This window comes from Tachypleus tridentatus, chromosome 9 (assembly GCF_004210375.1).
Source record: "Tachypleus tridentatus isolate NWPU-2018 chromosome 9, ASM421037v1, whole genome shotgun sequence".
Taxonomy (NCBI): Eukaryota; Metazoa; Arthropoda; class Merostomata; order Xiphosura; family Limulidae; genus Tachypleus; species Tachypleus tridentatus.
The window spans coordinates 86,308,741-86,331,626 of NC_134833.1; the positions used below are offsets into that span (position 1 = coordinate 86,308,741).

The following is a 22,886-nucleotide window of genomic DNA, read 5'->3' on the forward strand; positions in this document are numbered from 1 at the left end:
ACTACCTACCTGATATCATGGAGGAAATTATCAGTGGTAGAATCAACATCTTCAACATCCTCATCAGGATATCACCGGGAAAAGAAACGAGCATGATAGCATCCTCACCATATTCGCCGAATCTAGCCAGAAAACCAATGGAAATACCCAAAAACACTCCAAGCACTGTCAAAACTAGAAGCAGGTTCGTCTTGATCCACTTAAAGAACTAAAAGAAAAATTGATTCTTATTTGTCAGCCTTAAAAATAGCATAACTAAACAACAGGAAGTGCGGGAAAAATATAAAATATATTATCTCCAACATTAGCTCACAAGTCCATCTTATGAGATTTTGTCTAAAGGAAAAAGTTGCATTTTCTTTAACAGTTATGTCCAGAGGAATTCATTTAATTACATTTTCAATAATATGTATACTGAAACACTAACTGTTATATCGTTCATGGTTAACATTATATTATGTACTATATACTTGATAGATGTTTATTTCCAAGAGTGGCTCTCGTTGCAGTCTAACTTAACTCATGTTTTTGGGCCCCCCGCTAGTACAGCGGTATGTCTCCGGATTTACAACGCTAAAATCAGGGGTTCGATTCCCCTCGGTGGGCTGAGCAGATAGCCAGATGTGGCTTTGCTATAAGAAAAACACCAACACCATGTTTTTGGTGAAGCATGCCTCGTAATAAAAACAATCAGCATGACTATCATCACAATTTTCGTTGTATTATAACTCAACATGGAACTACAAAGTCCTCTGGAGATCCTATTCATAATATAATTGATCCTATATGTTGATTAAAACAGTCGATTCACGTTAACAGTATATTAATAACCTTATTTTTTTCGCATTTATAATATGTTCTATCTATAACTTAAACCGTAACATTAAAATTATTAGTGGAAAAAACCAGATCCTCTAAAACACATTTATCATATAGCAAAAAAACAGATAATTTAAAACACATTTACGACAGAGAAAAAACAGATCATCTAGAACATATTTATCATATAGAAAAAAAACATCATTTAAAACAAATTTATCACATAGCAAAAAACAGATAATTTAAAACACATTTACGATAGAGAAAAAAACAGATCATCTAGAACATATTTATCATATAGAAAAAAAACATCATTTAAAACACATTTATCATAGAGAAAAAACAGATAATCTAAAACACATTTATCATAGAGAAAAACAGATCCTCTAAAACACATTTATCATATAGAAAAAAACAAATCCTCTAAAACACATTTACCACAGGAAAAGAGCAGATCCTCTGAAATGCATTTATCATAGAGAAAAAGAGCAGATCCTCTAAAATACATTTATCATAGAGAAAAAACAGATCCTTTAAAACACATTTGACATAAAGAAAAAACAAATCCTCTAAAACACATTTACCACAGAAAAAAACAGATAATCTAAAACACATTTATCATATAGAAAAAAACAAATCCTCCAAAACACATTTACCACAGGAAAAGAGCAGATTCTCTGAAATACATTTATCATAGAGAAAAAACAGATCCTCTGAAACACATTTATCATAGAGAAAAACAGATCCTCTAAAGCACATTTACCACAGGAAAAGAGCATATTTTCTAAAACACAATTATCATAGAGAAAAAGAGCAGATCCTCTAAAATACATTTATCATAGAGAAAAAAACAGATCCACTAAAACACATTTATTATATAGAAAAAAACAGATAATCTAAAACACATTTAACATAGAGAAAAAAACAGATCCTCTAAAACACATTTATCATATATAGAAAAACGGATCCTCTTAAACACATTTACCACAGAAAAGAGCAGATTTTCTGAAACACATTTATCATAGAGAAAAACAGAAGATCTTCTAAAGCACATTTATCATAGAGAAAAAGAGCTGATCCTCTAAAATACATTTATCATAAAGCAAAAAACAGATCCTCTAAAACACATTTATCATATAGAGAAAAACAGATCCTCTAAAACACATTTACCACAGGAAAAGAGCATATTGTCTAAAACACATTTATCATAGAGAAAAAGAGCAGATCCTCTAAAACACATTTAACATAGAGAAAAAACAGATCCTCTAAAACACATTTACCACAGAAAAAATAGATCATCTAAAGCACATTTATCATGTAGAAAAAACAAATCCTCTAAAACACATTTACCACAGGAAAAGAGCAGATTCTCTGAAATACATTTATCATAGAGAAAAAACAGATCCTCTAAAACACATTTATCATATAGAAAAAAACAGATAATCTAAAACACATTTAACATAGAGAAAAAACAGATCCTCTAAAACACATTTATCATAGAGAAAAAACAGATAATCTAAAACACATTTATCATATAGAAAAACAGATCCTCTAAAACACATTTATCATATAGAAAAAAACAAATCCTCTAAAACACATTTACCACAGGAAAAGAGCAGATCCTCTGAAATGCATTTATCATAGAGAAAAAGAGCAGATCCTCTAAAATACATTTATCATAGAGAAAAAACAGATCCTCTAAAACACATTTATCATATAGAAAAAAACAGATCCTCTAAAACACATTTACCACAGAAAAAAACAGATAATCTTAAACACATTTATCATAGAGAAAAAACAGATAATCTAAAACACATTTATCATATAGAAAAAAACAAATCCTCTAAAACACATTTACCACAGGAAAAGAGCAGATTCTCTGAAATACATTTATCATAGAGAAAAAAACAGATCCTCTGAAACACATTTATCATATAGAAAAAAACAGATCCTCTAAAGCACATTTACCACAGGAAAAGAGCATATTTTCTAAAACACATTTATCATAGAGAAAAAGAGCAGATCCTCTAAAATACATTTATCATAGAGAAAAAACAGATCCTCTAAAACACATTTATCATATAGAAAAAAACAGATAATCTAAAACACATTTAACATAGAGAAAAAAACAGATCCTCTAAAACACATTTATCATATATAGAAAAACGGATCCTCTTAAACACATTTACCACAGGAAAAGAGCAGATTTTCTGAAACACATTTATCATAGAGAAAAACAGCAGATCTTCTAAAGCACATTTATCATAGAGAAAAAGAGCTGATCCTCTAAAATACATTTATCATAGAGCGAAAAACAGATCCTCTAAAACACATTTACCACAGGAAAAGAGCATATTGTCTAAAACACATTTATCATAGAGAGAAAAAACAGATCCTCTAAAACACATTTACCACAGAAAAAATAGATCCTCTAAAGCACATTTATCATGTAGAAAAAAACAAATCCTCTAAAACACATTTACCACAGGAAAAGAGCAGATTCTCTGAAATACATTTATCATAGAGAAGAAAAAACATATCCTCTAAGACACATTTATCATATAGAAAAAAAACAGATCCTCTAAAGCACATTTACCACAGGAAAAGAGCATATTGTCTAAAATACATTTATCATAGAGAAAAAACAGATCCTCTAAAACACATTTATCATATAGAAAAAAACAGATAATCTAAAACACATTTAACATAGAGAAAAACAGATCCTCTAAAACACATTTATCATATAGAGAAAAACGGATCCTCTAAAACACATTTACCACAGGAAAAGAGCAGATTTTCTGAAACACATTTATCATAGAGAAAAACAGCAGATCTTCTAAAGCACATTTATCATAGAGAAAAAAAAGATCATCTAAAACACATTTATCATAGAGAAAAAGAGCAGATCCTCTAAAATACATTTATCATAGAGAAAAAGAGCAGATCCTCTAAAATACATTTATCATAGAGCAAAAATCAGATCCTCTAAAACACATTTATCATATAGAAAAAACAGATCCTCTAAAACACATTTATCATAGAGAAAAAACAGATCCTCTAAAACACATTTATCATAGAAAAAATAGATCCTCTAAAGCACATTTATCATGTAGAAAAAAAACAAATCCTCTAAAACACATTTACCACAGGAAAAGAGCAGATTCTCTGAAATACATTTATCATAGAGAAAAAAAACAGATTCTCTAAGACACATTTATCATATAGGAAAAAACAGATCCTCTAAAGCACATTTACCACAGGAAAAGAGCATATTGTCTAAAATACATTTATCATGGAGAAAAAACAGATCCTCTAAAACACATTCATCATATAGAAAAAAACAGATCCTCTAAAGCACATTTACCACAGGAAAAGAGCATATTGTCTAAAACACATTTATCATAGAGAAAAAAACAGATCCTCTAAAACACATTTATCACATAGAAAAAAACAGATAATCTAAAACACATTTAACATAGAGAAAAAAACAGATCCTCTAAAACACATTTATCATATAGAGAAAAACGGATCCTCTAAAACACATTTACCACAGGAAAAGAACAGATTTTCTGAAACACATTTACCATAGGAAAAGAGCAGATTTTCTAAAACACATTTATCATAGAGAAAAACAGCAGATCTTTTAAAGCACATTTATCATAGAGAAAAAAAAGATCATCTAAAACAAATTTACCATAAAGAAAAAAAACAGATCATGTAAAACATATTTATCATGTTGAAAAACATAATATCTAAAACACATTTATCATATAGAAAAAACAGATCATCTAAAACACATTTAACATAGAGAAAAAACAGATCCTCTAAAACACATTTATCATAGAAAAAATAGATCCTTTAAAACATATTTATCGCGGGAAAAGAGCAGATCCTTTAAAACACATTTACCACAGAAAAAGAGCAGATCCTCTGAAACACATTTATCATAGAGAATAAAAAACAGATCATTTAAAACACATTTATCATAGAGAAAAAAACATATCATTTAAAACACATTTATCTAAAGAGAAAAAAAAGATAATCTAAAACACATTTATCATAGAGAAAAAAGCAGATCATATAAAACACATTTATCATATAGAAAAAAACAGATCCTCTAAAACACATTTACCACAGGAAAATAGCAGATCCTCTGAAACACATTTATCATAGAGAAACAGGAGGCCGACTAGCGCAAATAGTTCTCGTGCAGCTTTTCGCGAAATTCAAAGAAAAATAAAACAAACAACTGTTCATTGTGAACCGTTGATAAAATATTCAGTTCCAAAACTGACAAAAGACTAAATATTGTGTTTAATTTTCTTAATCTTTTGTATATATATATATAATTATTTGAATTAATTATTTGTCATAACTGTTATTATAAATAGCATTATTGTTTATTTTTTAAAATATATTTGTATTAACAAAGAAAACTGTATTATGTTGGCAACAATAACGAATTTGATACATCTCTACATTTAATTATATTCTAAATTAATATTACAATTTAACTCAGTTCAAAGCTATTTTGATTTGAAATATGTGACACAATAAATTGAAGGTTCATCTGGAATAAATCATAATACGTAAAATATGCTTTTCTGATTTTTAAAACACCAACTAGGGATTCGAGGCACTATCAAATAGAATCGGGGAACAAGTCTTCTGTGCAAGTAAGTGCCTAGCGAAGTGTCTGATTTCTGAATCACACAGCTACAGCTTATTTTAAGGAGTACCAATCGTAATATTCTATTTATGTTAATTTCTGTATTATGTTTATATTTACTATATAAAGACATACAGCTATCTGCATTACCAATATATCTGCCATTGCTGTACCAATCGGCATGGAACTTGCACAAAACGACGGTGCTTTCTGTGCGACAAGCAAGTTATATGTATATATATAACAGATGATGCATTACTTTGGGCTTATAATTAGATTTAGGGGTAAGTTACTAAAGGTCGTGATGAGTAATAAAATCGAATCGGGCATAGCATGCCCAACTCTGGGTGTTGCTAACGCACAAAAATCATACTTATTGGCTAAAATTCCCAATTATGTTTGTTTGATTGTTAAGGGTAAACCCTGAAGCAACATCACAAAATTTTGTCCAATCGGAACCCTAACTACAACTTTATAATAACCCGTATGTTTTATCCATAGTACGTATCAATCTTGAAATCGCCTAAATTAAAGCATGTCTTTTCAACTCATTAGACTGACAAAGCCAAAACCAGGAAGACAGTACAAAGAGAGTCCTTCGCTGGTACAGCGGTAAATCTATGGGTTTACAATGCTAAAATCATGGGTTCGATTCCCCTCGGTGGACTCAGCAGATAGTCCGATGTGGCTTTGATATAAGAAACCACCCACATCCAGTCGAAAGAGTGTTTTTGTGTTTTTATTATAGCAAAGCCACATCGGGCTATCTGCTCAGCCCACCGAGGGGAATCGAACCCCTGATGTTAGCGTTGTAGCCAGTCGAAAGAGAATATTCCGAATGTCATAATAAAATTCACTGCCTTTAAGGATAAGGATTTATCAAGAACATTTGAATATAAGTTAAAAATATACAAAAGTCAAAATGAGAATCAAGCAATTCTTAAAGAAGATAACCAAATTTACAAGCAAAAAAAATGTTTACGCGAATTATTAGAGATAGAATATAGTCATTCTCTATACTTACTTATATTGTTATTAAATTATAATTAATTTTTAGAAAACATGTTAATAAAATATTTTGTCAGATATAAGTTTAGATATAATTCTGAGAAAACAAGTAATATTTATTCACAATCATATGTTTGTTTTTTAATTTCGCGCAAAGCTACACGAGAGCCATCTGCGCTAGCCGTTCTTGTTTCAGCAGTGTTAGAGTAAAGGAAAGGCAGCTAGTGATCACCACCTACCACCGACTCTTGGGCTACTCTTTTACCAACGAATAGTGACATTGACCGTCACATTATTACACCCTCACAGCTAAAAAGGCAAGCATGTTTGGTGTGACGGGGATTACGAGTCGAGTACCTTAGCCACCTGGCCATGCTGGGCCACACTCATATGACGGGCATTCACCTTGTCATTAAAAAAAAACCTATTGGCGGAAGGTATTTAAATCATATAACTTCTGCAGTCTTATTGCATTGAGAATCATTATTATTCATTTTGGCATAATTTTAAGTAAAACAAACTTTTCCCACAGAAAAATTCGGATAAAAAGTTTTAGTGATTTTAAAAATTAAGACAATTCAAGATCAGAATCTAAAATCAGGGACCTCCTATAGTTGTCTGAACTATATTCTGTGAGTTAAACTTCTTTCTTTTAAAATTTATTATAATATCTTAATTATTTGCAGGAATATTACGCTTGCATATATCTATTTTTAGGCCTAATAAATTACTCTTATCAGTTGTTTGTAAAGCCTCTATACTAATTAGCTACGGCATACCTTACGTAAGGCTCTTAAACGTGTATGCTTTAAAAACAGATCTATCGTTATTATTATTTAAGTAGACTTTTGACAAACTTGTATTTTTTAATATTATTCAAGCTTTACAACATACGGAACAATAGCATGTGTTACAAATACTGCTTGTTCAGGTTTAACGTGAAGAACAATATGTCTTCAGAGCTTATCGTTTAAAAGATTATAAACCTATTGTTTCTTTCTCTGCTCTAAGAGCTTACTAATGAACCTTGATATTCGGTCTAAACACCGATTTATTGTCACAGACAGGTAAAAAAAGATAAGTTAATGCACCAATAACACAAGCAGAACGGTTTTATCTAATATTGTATTGGTAATGACTCTAATAAAAGAAAGGCCAGTGTGTAAACGTTCCTTTAACGGGTTTAAAGACAAATGTATCCAATACAAAAGAAATTCACCATGCATACATAATCCGCATCTTAAAGATTGTTTGGACTACTTTATGAGATCAGTGAAAAAGCAATTCCGATGATTAAAATGTTCTACAGGGACGTAAAGCTGTTTGTTTTTCCAACGAAACCTACATAAAAGAATCAGCACTCTACCAATCGCGTGTAAAGTTACAAACCCGTTGATTCTTTGGCATTAGGGTGCACTATAATACATACCTAGATTAATTATAAGTATTAAGCATATAGCCCTTAGGGAAGCGATAATTAAAATACACAACGCCCCATTTCATTCCTGTTTTCTTCTGAGATAGTAAAAGTTTGTTTGTTTTTTAATTTCGCGCAAAGCTATACGAGGGTTATCTGCGCTAGCCGTCCCTAATACAACATTGTAAGACTAGAGGGAAAGCAGCTAGTCATCACCCCCCCAACTCTTGAGCTATTATTTTATCCACGAAAATGGGATTGACCGTCACATTACAAAGCCCCCACGGCTGGAAAGGTGAGCTTGTTTGGTGTGACAGAGATTCGAACCCTCAGATTGCGACTCGAACGCTCTAATCACTTGGCCATGCCAGGCTTAGTAAATGTATGATAAATTATTCATACAGGAAAGTTATTAAAGCGCGAAAATTTTCAGCAATTTTTGTTTGTTTTTAATTTCGCGCAAAGCTATACGAGGGCTATCTGCGTTTACCGTCCCTAATTTAGCAGTGTAAGACTAGAGGGAAGGCAACCAGTCATCACTACCCACAGCCAACTCTCGGGCAACTCTTTTACCAACGAATAGTAGGATTGATCGTTGTATTATAACGTTCCTACGGCTGAAAGGGCGAGCATGTTTAGTATGACAGAGATTTGAACCCACGACCCTCCGATTACGAGTCGAGTGCCTTAACCACTTAGCCATGTCGGGCCAAATTTCAGCACTGAAATTTAGTATTAGATGCAGAAATATGACTGAAAAACCTTTAATATCAAAGATCGATTATTGTGTAATAAATATTCGTAACTGTGAAAAGAAGAAAAACGCGTTACGTAAGAATCACTTAGTTAGTAAAATTAGTGTTACGATTTTATCAATTGAATAAAAAGTTGGATTGTTTGAAATTTGTTTAATCAAAAAAATCCGAAACACGCAAACTCCACAATATAATATCAAACTCAGAGCCATCTCTCGGGCAGATAAAATTTTAAAAGTTGAAAGTCTACACTCACAAATACAATGCTATGAATTAGTCCAAACGGTAAATAATAATATATATTTATTAATTTTATATATATATGCACTCTCGTTGAAATTATGCTGATATTGATAAAATAATGTCCCCTGTGGCTCGGCGGTAATGCTGTGAGTTTTTGGCGCTAAGAAATTGGTTTCGTTGCCCGTGATAAGCACAACACAGATAGTCTGTTGTGTAGCTTTGAGCTTAACAACAAACAGCCTAGAGGAATTTAATACTGATATTTACTGAAACGAAGTTCTTTATGTGAGTATGTTAAAAACAACCAACAAAAGTAAGGCTTTCTAAGGAGAATTTCGTTCAGGAGATAAAGAAGTGAACACCTTTCAAAAGTGCTCAAACTGTTGATGTATCATCATATTTCAAGGTAATATCTAGCTGAACATGAATGCAACAACTGTTACTTCAGATTACTTTGGGATATATGTCAGAGCAATAATAAATACATATTTAAACATTTAAGTTCGTAAAAAGTACTATGGACGACATTTTTCAGCAGTAAAGTCTTCAAACTATATGAGGACTCACTAGTCTTTTAATAAGAGCTCAGATAACCCATTTGCCCTAAAAATTGTAGCAATATAAAAATACATTCAATATAGCATGTTTTTATATCTCTTCATTGTGCTCTTACTTTAAATGCCTTAGAGTGTTAAAGTTAACAGCAAAATGTCAGAAATATAAGTCCAGTACTTGTTTCCAAAATGAAGTTTTCTTATCTATATTATCTATATCTATATCTATTATCTCATATTATCTATATTAGCTTATATACCATACGCCTCAACTATAAGCCTTGCCATTCGAAATAATCCTGTTTCACTAATAAAAAACTACAAGAATGAATCAGTGTTGGTGTAAGTAAAAGAATTATATTAATACGTAAATAGTACTTGATTCTGTTTTTGTAACATCCCTAGTGTTGAGCAATAAGCTGTATTGAACGTTAAAATTTGGGGCTCGTTTCCCTATGGTAGCCACAGCTAAGATATTCCATTGTATAGCATTGTCTCTTAAAAACAAAGGAACAAACATTCCATCACTCGTGTGGTTTTAAAAATAAAACAAAACCTTTAATTCAGGAACGTCAGTCTTACTTTTGACTTTATTGTTTATCATAGCCTTCACCTAATAAGAGAATAGCGATATTCATACTAACAATTCATTAGAATGAACACAAGCACTTACATACAATTAAGGTTTGTTACTTATCAATTTCAACAGTAAATACCCTTTCAATGAACGTTGTTGTAATTTTATTCCACATTGTAGCTACGTTTTAAACTCAAGAAAATAAACAGTGTTGCAAATGGTCTTACCTTTCTACCACAGGAACTGTGCGACTCAGTCATTCGTATTATGTTGGAGTCGTGCAGCATTGGAGTTTTTGCGTTTATTTCGGGGGATCTCTGTTCCGCCATGACGGTGAGTTATTCAGATGAATTTAAAAACTGCTCAGCTAACTGACGGATATTTTCTAGGAACGACAGAGTTAAAGGATAAGTAGAAAATCAATTCTGAAATATTATTATAAAAATTTACTTATCCTATTACCAGTTTCTTTTTAACAAGTTAAACTTATTATTTACCACATAGTATAACTACTCGCAATGAAACTTTAAGACAGTATTAAACTCAGTACAGTTCCGCTGTAAAAACATCAGTCAAATATAATAGCTAAGGATGCTGTTTTGAATTAAGCACAAAGCTACACAATGGGCTATGTGTACTCTGCCCACCACGAGTATCGAAGCCCGGTTTTTAGCGTTGTAAGTTCACAGACATACCGCTGAGCCACTGGAAAGCAATAGCTAAGGAAGAACCATGCCACGAGGATCATTTGTAGCTCACTAGTCACTATGATATTCTATTGAAGAATAACACAACAGCTTTAAATAAAATAAATATTCTTTGCAATAAACTGACAGCTAAAACTGAGAATTAAGGGAGAAGAAGTTTATTTGTCGTGTTTCACAATAAAACATTACCTGTTTTATCTATGATGCTGAGTTAACTCGGGGAAAAGTACCACATCAGCTCATTTTATCTTCACCCTGAATGTTTGCCGTGAGTTTTTAAAACTGGAATGCCTCAATGGTAAAACATTATAAAATGTAAATATTTTTATATCTTCGAATCACGTAGGTGATGCTGTTTATCTTGTACCAAATGTTCGTAAAGGCAAAAATGAAAAAAAAAAAATATCGTTCTTATTGTATTTCCAACCTGTTGTTTCGTTATAATTTTTTGTCTGCTCATTTTCACAAAGACAAGGTAAGTGAAGACCAAGATCGAAAAGGAGATAAACCTTGTTGAAAAGTCCTTACAACCTCGCTGATGGTGAAAACCATCTGTTTATTGTTACAGTCTCGGAAGTAATATCTCAAATATCGGTTGAATTTCGCGCAAAGCTACACGAGAGCAATCTGTGCTAGCCGTCCCTTATTTAGCAGAGCAAAACTAGAGAGATGGCAGCTAGTCATCATCACCCACAGCCAACTCTTGCGGTACTCTTTTACCAACGAATAGTGGGATTGACTGTAACATTATAGCGCCTCCACGGATGAAAGAGCAAACATGTTTGATGTGACGGGGATTCAAACCTGCGACCCTCAGATTACAAGTAGAGTGCCTTAACCACCTGTCCATGCCGGGCGTCTCGAATATCGGAAAAAGATATTACAATCACAGGATAAACATTTTAATCTTAACAATTTTAGTATATATAATATTATTATTAATTTTGTAAAACTCGCACTACACCAATCCCAATTTAAACAAATTTGAGGCATTCCAATAATTTACTTTTGCAGAAGAAAGACATTTTACGTTTTTTTTCTGAAATTCAATTTCATTTCGTTTCATCGGTTCAGATAGTTCCAGATATCTTTATCATATTCCGTTTCTTTAAAGAATGTGACTAAACAAAACGAATGACATTGTTTTATTTTAATGTAACTTTTAGCACAATAACTGTTACATAAAGCTTATTTAACAGAACAGCCTTCTGCATTTTTTCATATCAAAGACTATTAACTAGGCATCCAGAATACTCTTACCCAATCCAGAATATTGGCATTAATTTTGATTTAAAATCTTTCAAGTCCCTTTTTAAGGTATATCTCTTCAAATGGCAGATTATAACACGTGGTGATTAAAAATTAGAAACTTAAAATGATTTCATGAACAGTGTATAAATAATCTGGAGGCAACAATCTAGAGACATGTTCATCAATAAACAAGAGAGAATCCACAATATCTGCTGTATTGAGATTCTTTTAGGTGCGATTAAAGTAACTTAATATATGAGACCTTTGTTCCCTTTTTATCAGCCATATTTTTGTACGCCAGCAACACAAAGCGTGAGGTGCACGTTTTGATTTTATTAACCATCAGGAACGCTACCAGCCTTCCTCTAAGTTGCATTCAATCCCTATAGGCATGATTATAATAAACTAACCTATGAACCCATGGGTGTGATCAAATACATCAATTGAAGGGTTTGATCTCCTAATTCCATAACTGCAATTAGATATCAAATCTGCCAACAGATAGCTCAGCTATGAGTTAAAAGTTTGTACTTGAAAAAATAAAATAAACTCAGAGCCGTATCATGAGCCGCTATGCCGCGGCTAAAAAAAATCAAAGCCTTTTGAACAATAAATGTGGCTCTTGACATATTGATTGCATGCTTTACTAGGTTGATACTAGTAAAAATTTTCAGTCAGTTTGTTAAGAGAGAGATTTTCTGATCATTAATGTAGCTTTTAATTACTTTGTAATATTTCAACAAATCTTACTACTGATACTTTCAAGCAATTAATATTGCATCTGTGATATATGAAATGCTTTAGTAGATTGTTAACAGCAAAAATGCCGAGCTGGATCAATAAAAGTTTGTAACATCTACTGCAACTTTTGATTGTTCAGCATCATGCATTACTGTCACAAACTTTGAACCAAGTTAAAGAAGAAACTTTCAAAGTACTTGGTTGCTAGATAGCATGTATCACTACAATTTGATTAGCACAACCTTAATTTGATTTATGGGTTGAGAAGTAGAATAATTCACGCAGCATCTAAACTGTTCACAGCATATTTAACCGTCACATTAATAGAGAAGTTGCAACAATTAACGTAGTAATGTCTTTTGAATTAACAGAAAAGTTAAAACAACTTTGGTCTGGCATGGCCAGGTGGTTAAAACATTCTGAGTGTCGCAGGTTTGAACCCCCGCCACACCAAATATCATCACTCTTTCAGCCTTTGAAGCATTATAACGTGGTGACTAGCTGCCTTCTCTCTAGTCTTACACTGCTAAACTGCGTACGGCTAGCGCAGATAGCCCTTGTGTAGCTTTCCGCTAAATTCAAAATATGAACAAACAATATAACAACTAATGTGTTCTCTTGTGCAATATGAGATAAATTTAAATTACTAATACGTAATATTTGGAATATTACAGAAAACTTTAATCACGCAAATTTCTGGTATATCACGGAGAACTTTAATCAATTAACCTAATCTTCAGGATTTTAACAGAGAATTTTAATCAAGTAATGTAATCTCTAGTTAACTGATAACATGAGATTATTGCAGTTTTCATCAACAGAACGTTTAACTTGATTTTACTGGAAACGTCAACAAATGGTCCGACATGGAGAAGTAGTTAAGGCATTCTGAGGGTCGCGGGTTCGAATTCACCTTCCCACCCAATATGCTCGCCCTTTCAGCTGTGGGAGCGTTGTAAGTGACGTCCAATCCCACTATACGTTGATAAAAGAATAGCCTCAGAGTTAGTGGTTGGTAGAGGTAATGGTTAGTAAACTTTCATCTAGTCTTTCATTGGTAAATTAAGGGCAGCTAGTGCAGATAGTTCTCGTGTAACTTTGGGCGAAATACATAACAAAAATTCACTGATAATTAACATCTTAAGTGAATAAGTGGTGTACGTTTTACCGTTTCAATTTAACACAATGATTAAAAACTATAAATCAGATTAATAGGTCTATGTAACAAATATGTTTTTTAGAGATAATATAATATACAATAATGTTAGCAGCAGAAGCTATTAGCCAATAAAATCTACTTAAACATTTTAAAATATAGTACGTAGAGAATTAGCTTTTTAAATCAAGTTCAACAAACTTATTTTGGAAGAAATTAGTGGACTAAACGATATATTTAGTATTGAATTTAAAACCATTGCATTTTATTCTAGTATCCTATACAATTAAATTCAAACTTATTATATACGTTAAAATAATAACCATACACAAAATAAAGCATTAGAAGTGGTTATTTCAGCCATTATAATGAAAGTTTTGTAGAGCTGATGGACAATCGAATTATATTAATTCTATGGAAAACATCCTTCATCCAAAATAGTTCAAAATTTTAAAGTACAATAGAACAATGATAGTGGAAAGATCAAGTCGTCAAAGCCTTAATTCAAAACAAGAGAAATAGAAAAGATACAAATATGATAATAAACTAATCTAATATAACAACATTACGAAGAACTGTCTTAATAAAAATAAGAACTATATTTCAGCTTCGGTTATATTTAAAAAAGGAGCATTACGTATTTAAAATCCATCTTTGAATGTCGCTTAAAAATATTAATTTACGAAAGACAAGTAAAAGTGCAAAACTTCTGTTGTTTGTAGCAGTCAATAAAAAATCCAGTACTTTGTTCAGAAAGATATACATTATTTAAGGCAAAACCAAATATATATATATATATATATATCGGAGTAAAGGTATACGATACTGAAACCAAATAAAGACGGTAAGATGCTAGATAAAAATTCAACAGCGTGTAATCACAGGAAGATTTGAGGATGGTATGTAAAACTTCAACACTATGTAACCATTGGAAGGTGTAAGAATGCTCCCTTAAACCCCAAAAACATGTAACTGGAGGAAGATGTTACGATGCTATATGAAAGATTTCAACAATATCTAAGTACAGAAAAATGTGAAGTTGTTAGGTAAAACTTCAACAATATTCAATCACAGGAGAATGTGAAGATTTCAACACGAGGTGATCAAAAGAAGATATGAAGATGCTATGTAACAAGAAGAACTTCATCAACATGTAACAAGAGGAAGATGTGAGGATGTTATGTAAAATATTCAATAAATTTTGACTAAAGAATGATATGAAAATTCAACAAAATGTAATTACTCTCAAATCTGATAATAAAAGTACAGAGTAATTATTTCAATACAGTGATTTAGAGTTATTGTTTCATCACTATATGCAGTTAATTCTGGAAGTATGGATACTATTTCAATAGTAAAATTTTGCAAAATCGCATGTCGTTCTTTGTAAGCTAAAAGTTACTTAAATGGAGTGACTCAAATATTTTTTTTTTACAAATTTTAGCTGAACCATTGATTCTGCTTTCATTGGTTTTCAATTTTGAGGACCTTTAGAAAATACAACGAAAATTAATGGTATAGAAATTTTTTCATTAGTTTGTGAAACACGTGGAAATAAATATATCATTCCAGTATATTTTTTAATATTTCGTAAAGAAAAACGGTTATTAGCACTTAATCTCGTGTTATGAGTTTTACAGAAGCCAGAGATAAGCTGAAGGTTAAATATAAACCTCGTACACTAAGTAAAAGTTGATAAAGGATACGATGGATGAGAGGAAGACAGTGACACTTGAGGTACATTCATAAAATTCCATTTTTCGTGCACTAAATTGTAAAGCACAATTTCAAATAAAATCATTTATATTAAATGCTGGAAAATTTGCAAGCGACATATACCATTTATTTACAAAACTAACGTTGACATAATTCTGAATCTTAAAGCGATATATTTAAAAAATAATAATTAAGATCACAAGAGGCGTGGTTAAATTGGGAATTTTTACATAACTCCTGTAGTTGCGGTTAGATGGCACTGTAATAGGTTTTTGCTCCTATTCAATTATTACATTAACTGACAAAAAAAATTTTACAGTCCACTATTTTTCTAAACACCTATACAAATCGCGAATGAGAACATTTACAAAATAGCACGTAACCCCTGATATTTCAAACCAACATTTTTAATAAAATAAGTACTTTAACTGGGTTATTCATTCTGCGGTTTAGTGTCTCAAGACAATTTTTTTTTCATTCAGAGACCCACCAACAACTAATATATATATATAATGTTATTTATATGCATGTATAAAACAAGATAGATATATGAGCTTCAATATTTAGGTGCTAAAATGACATCAGTTTCTTATATCTTTTATATTCTGCTTTCAACCACACAAGCTAACGAAATATTAATGCAGATGTGTGTTTGTTAATCTTCTGTTATGGAAAGAAAGAAAACGCATAACAACTTTCTTGTAGAATTGAACTGTAAAATATGTGACTAACTCAAATCGCAAAATGAAGAATAATTTTAAAGTAACTACATTTTCTAAACAAGTATTTACAGCTTTATGTAAAATATAAAATAAAGTTAGCAGAAAATATTTACTCTTTTGTCAGCGTCTTACCTACACCTAATAACAAAAATCACCAAACATTGTTAAACATCTAATGAACATAAATTTAACACTTCATCAAATATAAACCAGATAAATGTAATGTTACACAGTACCGACAAACGCTACTTTTGCAATTTTTGTGATTAGTAACCATGATTTCTAATCATGAAGTACTCTAAATATAAATGACACTTGAAACCGCTGGTACTTTATGAAATTCCATAATTACAAAATTGACGAAAAACAAGACAATTATACATGTGACAAATACATCATTTATATACGACCATGGTTTGCTAGTAAAGGCACCATCATGGCGCGAATAAACGATGTATTCGTGAATCGTACAGTTGTCTTGTTTTTCGTCAATTTTGTAAGTGTGCTAAATTTCATGCTAAATTATTATACTAACTTATCACTAGGTCATCAGTGTATTAACATGACACCTTTACCATTAAAACCACAATTTGTAATTTACAGAAATTTCAATCTTTACCAATTCTCTTGTTATGAGTCTAATTTCTACTAATGAAGGTTTTAATTATTATTAATTACCCATATCTCATTAATGTTACATAAGATTTGCTAAGTTTGTAGTTTAAGCTGTAAGGATGTTCACAAAGTGCATGTGTAACAAGTTTCTCGTGTTTTTATCACTTATAAGTAAAGTTATGTATTAAAACTGTTTCATGTTATGTATGTCCTACCACATTAATTATACATGTGAGATATACATGACTAAAAGTTTCCTTTAGACGTTGAGATACCTTACTTCTCTTTGGTACTTAATCATTTAACAGTTTCTTCAACATGTAAGTTTGTCAAGTTTTAAGGGTCAGTCCTACCTTAACAATTTCATTACATGCTTTTAACTATTAAATTCCTTATAAATCATCCGTTTCATCCTACAACCTTTGACAGAACAACTATTTTAACTCAATGTTTCTTTCTACCGTTTTTCACTGATTACTCTTTTAAGTCAACTGTTTCGTTCTGCGGTCTTTTACGGAAATATTTTTTTCAACTAATCTATTTTATTTTATGGTCATTTACCGAAAGACTGTTTTAACCCATCTGTTTATTTCAATGAACATTCACCGACAGGTTGTTTTAGCTTCTTCACCAAGATGTTTAAGGCTTTTTCCATAAATAGAGTTCAGACAGAAAGTAATCACTCACTTCTTTGTATGTGTTTAGATCAACATTGTATCTGAACACATATATTTCATATTACAGTCTTTAGTTAAACTAATTGAAGTTTCTAATTTTATATTACTGTCTTAACTCACTAAGCTGTTTGAAATTATTTGTATTATTTTATCTTATAGACATCACATTGTGCAGATTATATAGAACAGTTTGGTGTTCTTTCTGTGTTCTTTAATTGAAATGTCTGATGTTACTTGTTCTTTTCCACGCTCTTAAACCGCTAATCTGTTTGAAGTTACCTACTATTTTGTTTCTTAATTATTGAAATATCTGAAGTTTTATATTTCTTTTCATGTTCTTCAACCACAAAGCTGTCTTACGTTACTTGTTTCTTTCCATGTTCTTCAACCACTAAACTCTTTGAAGTTACTTACGTATTTTCAAGTTCTTTAGCCACCAAACTGTCTGAAGTTACTTGTTTCTTTCCGTACTATTTAATCAATAAAATGTATGAACTTACCTCTTTCTTTCTATCTTCTTTAATTACTGAACTGTGTTACGTTATCTATTTTTGTTTCTATTCTTCAACCACTAAACTTCCTGAAGTTACCTGTTTCTTTTTACCTTCTTTAACTACTGAACCGTCTAGCGTTATCTACTTCTGTTTGTATTCTTTAACCACCAAACTTTCTGAAACTACCGTTTAACTGTGTATTTCATCTACCTGATGCTAGTTGTTATCCGAGTTTCTTTAACAAACGTCTTCATTTTATGCTATTCAACCTCCAAGCTTTCTAAAGAAACTCATATAATTTAATCTATTCGCTCTTAACGGTTTTACTCTCTGACATCTTGTTTTTTTTCTCTCCACTGCATACAATAAACTATCTGATTTATTGTTTTATTTTAACATGTTCTTTAAATAACAAACTCTTGAAGTTATTTGTTTAAGAATAAAAAAAATCTACCTGTAGATACTGGCGAGCTACATAATAGACTTTTTAATAACATCAGTGTATTCAGCAGATAGCCCGATGAGGCTTTGCTAAAAGAAAACACACACACACACACACACACACATACACTTAATAACAACAACAAAAAATCAGCGGTACCTACTGGTGAGCTACGCAGCCTACTTACGTAATAACAACAAAAAATCGACAGATACATGCTGGTAAGCTATGGAGTGTACCTTCTTTGTATTGTTCTGTAACACATATAAATATTTTAAATGTTTCTTAAAATTAATCTGATCAGCTAACGTAAGTAATTAAATAAACCTAAGCAAATTACTGCTATAAATTCTTGTAAAAAAAAAGGCTTTTTTGTCAAATACATCTCTAAAACGACGGGAAAATATTAAACTTCTTTTTTTCAACACATACATCTACAAACCAATAAAACCACTATTTTTCAAACGTTTTTTTATGATATTCAGAATAAAAAAATAGTCGAAACGACAAAAAAATTTTAAAAAGGAAAACAGAACCTCTCATTGATGTTTACACAGGTATATTCGGCACTAGAAAACACCAACGATGAATATGAATATTAAGCCTAACATATGGTAACTCTTATTAGAAAGCCTCGGTACTGCTTTCTCGTAAAGTCGAAATTCAATGATAGGATATTTAATTAATTAAGATTTGAGCAGTTTTGAAAACAGAACACGAAGATAAGTCAAAGCTAATGGATATTATACATTATAAGTAAATTTATCATACATTATTTTATACATGAAATAATAAATATTTGTTTAAAAAACTTCCAGTATTATAGGAAGAAACAAATGAACCTGTAGGTATAAAGGACGGGTATTATTAAACTGACTTTTAACAGAATAGCGCTAAATCAGCTTTTAATATGAAATCACCGTAACGCGACAACGCTTTTTTGTCGTTGTTGTTTTATTGTCGGAAAGCGAGTTCCTTCCTCCATTATATCATTATCTTACCCATAGTCTTATAACCCACAGATAAAGCTAATTAGTCTATTTTCTCGTACAGGTACGTTTTTGGGACTTGTCAGTTTGAGTCTTAAAAATAAACGTCAGCACGTGCCGAACCCTAAAGAAAAGCATCTGTTGCAGTAAGAAAACCTACGGCTGTACGGTTTGTTAATATCATGAACCTTAACGATCAGCACGTTCAAGTAACCAAACTTTTGTTATGTAACGCTTTAACTTGAAGTACCTCTCACGTCTGTGTAACGAACGTTGATTCATTAAGAGTACAAATAAACACGTAACACCATTCTCAAATTTAGAACACAGTGAAAAATGTTTCAAACTTTCTTCTTATATAATCCTACAAAATTAGATACATTCTGCCAAGTAGCTTGGCTTTTAAATAAGTTTTATATGTTATTAAAATAATAGTTGTAGAAGTCTCAGTTATTCATTGTTGACTAAACCCAGATTCGCACATGCTATACATAAGTCAATGTATTATAACCTGTACTGGTGAGTGTTTTTACAATCACGTTATCGGATATTTTAGAGCTTTAAATCAAATACTAGTGAGTCGTAAAGCTTAATAACGTTATAAGCTGGTGTTTCTAAACTATAAAATGAACAAATGAAAAGCTTTGCGTGACAAACTCATTTTATCTCTATAATACTATTACTTAAACTAAGTTTTACCTCAATTCTCCTTGAGTTTTTTTTTATAACATAAAATGTTCATAGAAGAGAATTGGGCTCGCTTGTCGTTCTCGATGGAGAAAATATTTCGAGTATTGTGACTGAGATAGAATTGTACTCCTGCTCTTTCAAAGAAATCACAACTCTGACTCTCACCACCAGTAACCGCGTTTCTTCTCTAAGATGGACGCAACTGAATAACGTCGGTTACAGCTCCCAGAACTAAACGAGTCACGTGACGTCCTCGTCCCTTACAAAACGCGCTTACCTCACCATCATGGTTATCTCCTCGCTTCTGATACTTAATGTGGCATGGTTCGCTATTAATATTAGAAACGTATATCACTTCAAATTACAATAGATATAATGAAATGCATATATATTATCAAATATTCAAGTTCAGGTTACATGTAAAGAACATTTCACAAAACGTTTACTCTAAGCTTTAGTGTGTTGTAGTTAGAGAAGAAGCGTCTTTATTAAAACATACTTGTATGAATAAACTTAAGTAAATATTTGTTTTACTCTTTGTACCTTCGAAATATTATTAATATTTTTGCATTAATTATTTTATTGGACCTTTATTATTTATTTTAAGATTTTATGGCAATAATTGTTTTTCTTTTCAATTAAACTTTTTAAAGTAGTATTCAATTTTATTTTTGAAAAGCACCATATAAAAATAATTAAATTCTAGAATAGTAAGTTATGGCTGTTTACTACAACATGACAATAGATTTATTCGTCATTATTGCAATATAGTTCTGGCGTTTCTTGACGTTTAGGTGTCGAAATTTACTTTTCATTTAGCACTATCCTTATTTACATGTTAACATAATAACCTCTAAAAGAAGTTTTAAAATTTTTCCTTTACATCGAAGTTGGTCCACATTGTATCTAATCTGAACAGAAGGAGATAATATTGATATAAGACTTCTTAAAACTGATCAGTTTATGTTTTACACAACATGGACGAAAGCATGAAAACATAGTTTATTGATATTGGACTTCTTAAAACTGGTCAGTTTATGTTTTACACAACATGGACGTAAGCATGAAAACATAGTTTTGACATGTTTCGATTGAAATGTGTGGATTTATCGTGGTAGTGTTTAAACTTGAATGAACACCTAGAATATATTTTCTAATATTCGATCTTCGTCAAAAGAAAACTTTAGTATGATGTTAAACAGTTCTTAGGATGTATATTTCGTAACATTTTTTTTTTGTCGTAGAAAACTTAGGGACTGAATAGTTATTAAAAGGTGACAAATGAACAGTAAAATATTTTCTCTAAAATGAAATGCTACTTATTTTGACATAAAGCACAAGTGTAGTTTTGTGAAAAACTAAACTCAATATCAAACTGAAGTTGGTAACTAACAAAGGTAGGTTGAAGAGCAGAATCTTTATTGAGAATATATACATATACAAACCAAATCAAAGTACTTTATATACTTACAAAATCTGAAATTCGATTACAAGTTAACAAAGGAATTAAAATTGTTATCTTACAATCATCTTTCATTGAAGATAATTTACAGTTGTACATTTATGATCCGATGATGGTCAGAATTTAAATATTTTTCCACAGCCTATTTTCATTTTCTATTATTCTATAGTTATTCATTTTGGCGCTTTTTAAATATAAAATCAGCATTCTTATCTATAGTTTATCACAGTTCTAAATTTAAATCTTTTAAAATAAATTTTCGTTGTATTTTATAAATATTTAGGCTTAACTAAGACTTTTGTTTGAATTCTGTATATTGTTTTCGTACCTGATGCTTAACGCACAGGTGACCTACTCTTCTGCGATGCTAAATGTACAGTTGAGTTATTCTTCTGCGGTGTTACGATGATAAATGTGCAGCTTATCTACGAATATGCAATGTTAATTATACAAATAATCTACTCACGTACGATACTAGACGGACTAACAAGCTAACATCTTAGAGGGCGCGACTGCAGAGGATTGTTTGGTTTAATTTGTTATGAATTTCGCGCAAAGCTACACAACAGCTATCTGCGCTAGCCCTCCCTAATTTAGCAGTGAAAGAGTAGAGGGAAAGCAACTAGTCATCACTATCCACCACCAACTCTTGGGATACTCTTTTACCGACGAACAGGGGGATTGACCGTTACATTATAACGCCCTCACGGCTGAAAGGGCGAGCATGTTTGGTGTAACCGCAAAGGAAGAACACTGTAAAGTTAAGCTCTTACATATTTCTGAACGTTATTTAATAATCATATGATAATTTTTAGTAATTTGGGTTAATTAACACAATAATATCTAGATATAGTAATTTTTATAAATAAAGGTAACACAGTAAAAGTTTTTAATATAGAGTTTAGTAGTGTACGTTTTACCAGAACTTTAAAATAGGCTGAGTACGCATAACGGTACTTTATGTGTAGGTATATTTCAGCTAACTGATAAGTCGTAAAACAGGATAGATGCATTGCTTTACTGGACGTGTTATGTGATACACAAAAACCGATATTTAACATTTTTTCATTACATTTCCTTTTAAATTAAAAATTAAAATATATATAATTTTAATATTTAGATTACAAACTACATTTTGATGCCAATCTCACTGGCGTAAGTAGTGAAAATGTTATTTAATAA

The 22,886-nt window shown here is 31.3% G+C and overlaps 1 protein-coding gene across 1 annotated transcript in view; it reads right to left on the reverse strand.

Moving 5' to 3' along the window:
* LOC143225670 (excitatory amino acid transporter-like) overlaps positions 1-20,453 on the reverse strand; it is a 39,965-nt gene extending 19,512 nt beyond the window's left edge. Inside the window, exons 1-3 of the mRNA XM_076455491.1 lie at positions 20,252-20,453; positions 10,270-10,427; positions 10-208 (exon numbers count right to left, since the gene is read on the reverse strand). Coding sequence (XP_076311606.1) covers positions 10-208; positions 10,270-10,371 — 301 coding nt within the window. The 5' untranslated portion in view covers positions 10,372-10,427; positions 20,252-20,453. The remainder of the gene's footprint in view (positions 1-9; positions 209-10,269; positions 10,428-20,251) is intronic.
* Between the last annotated feature and the right edge of the window lie 2,433 nt (positions 20,454-22,886).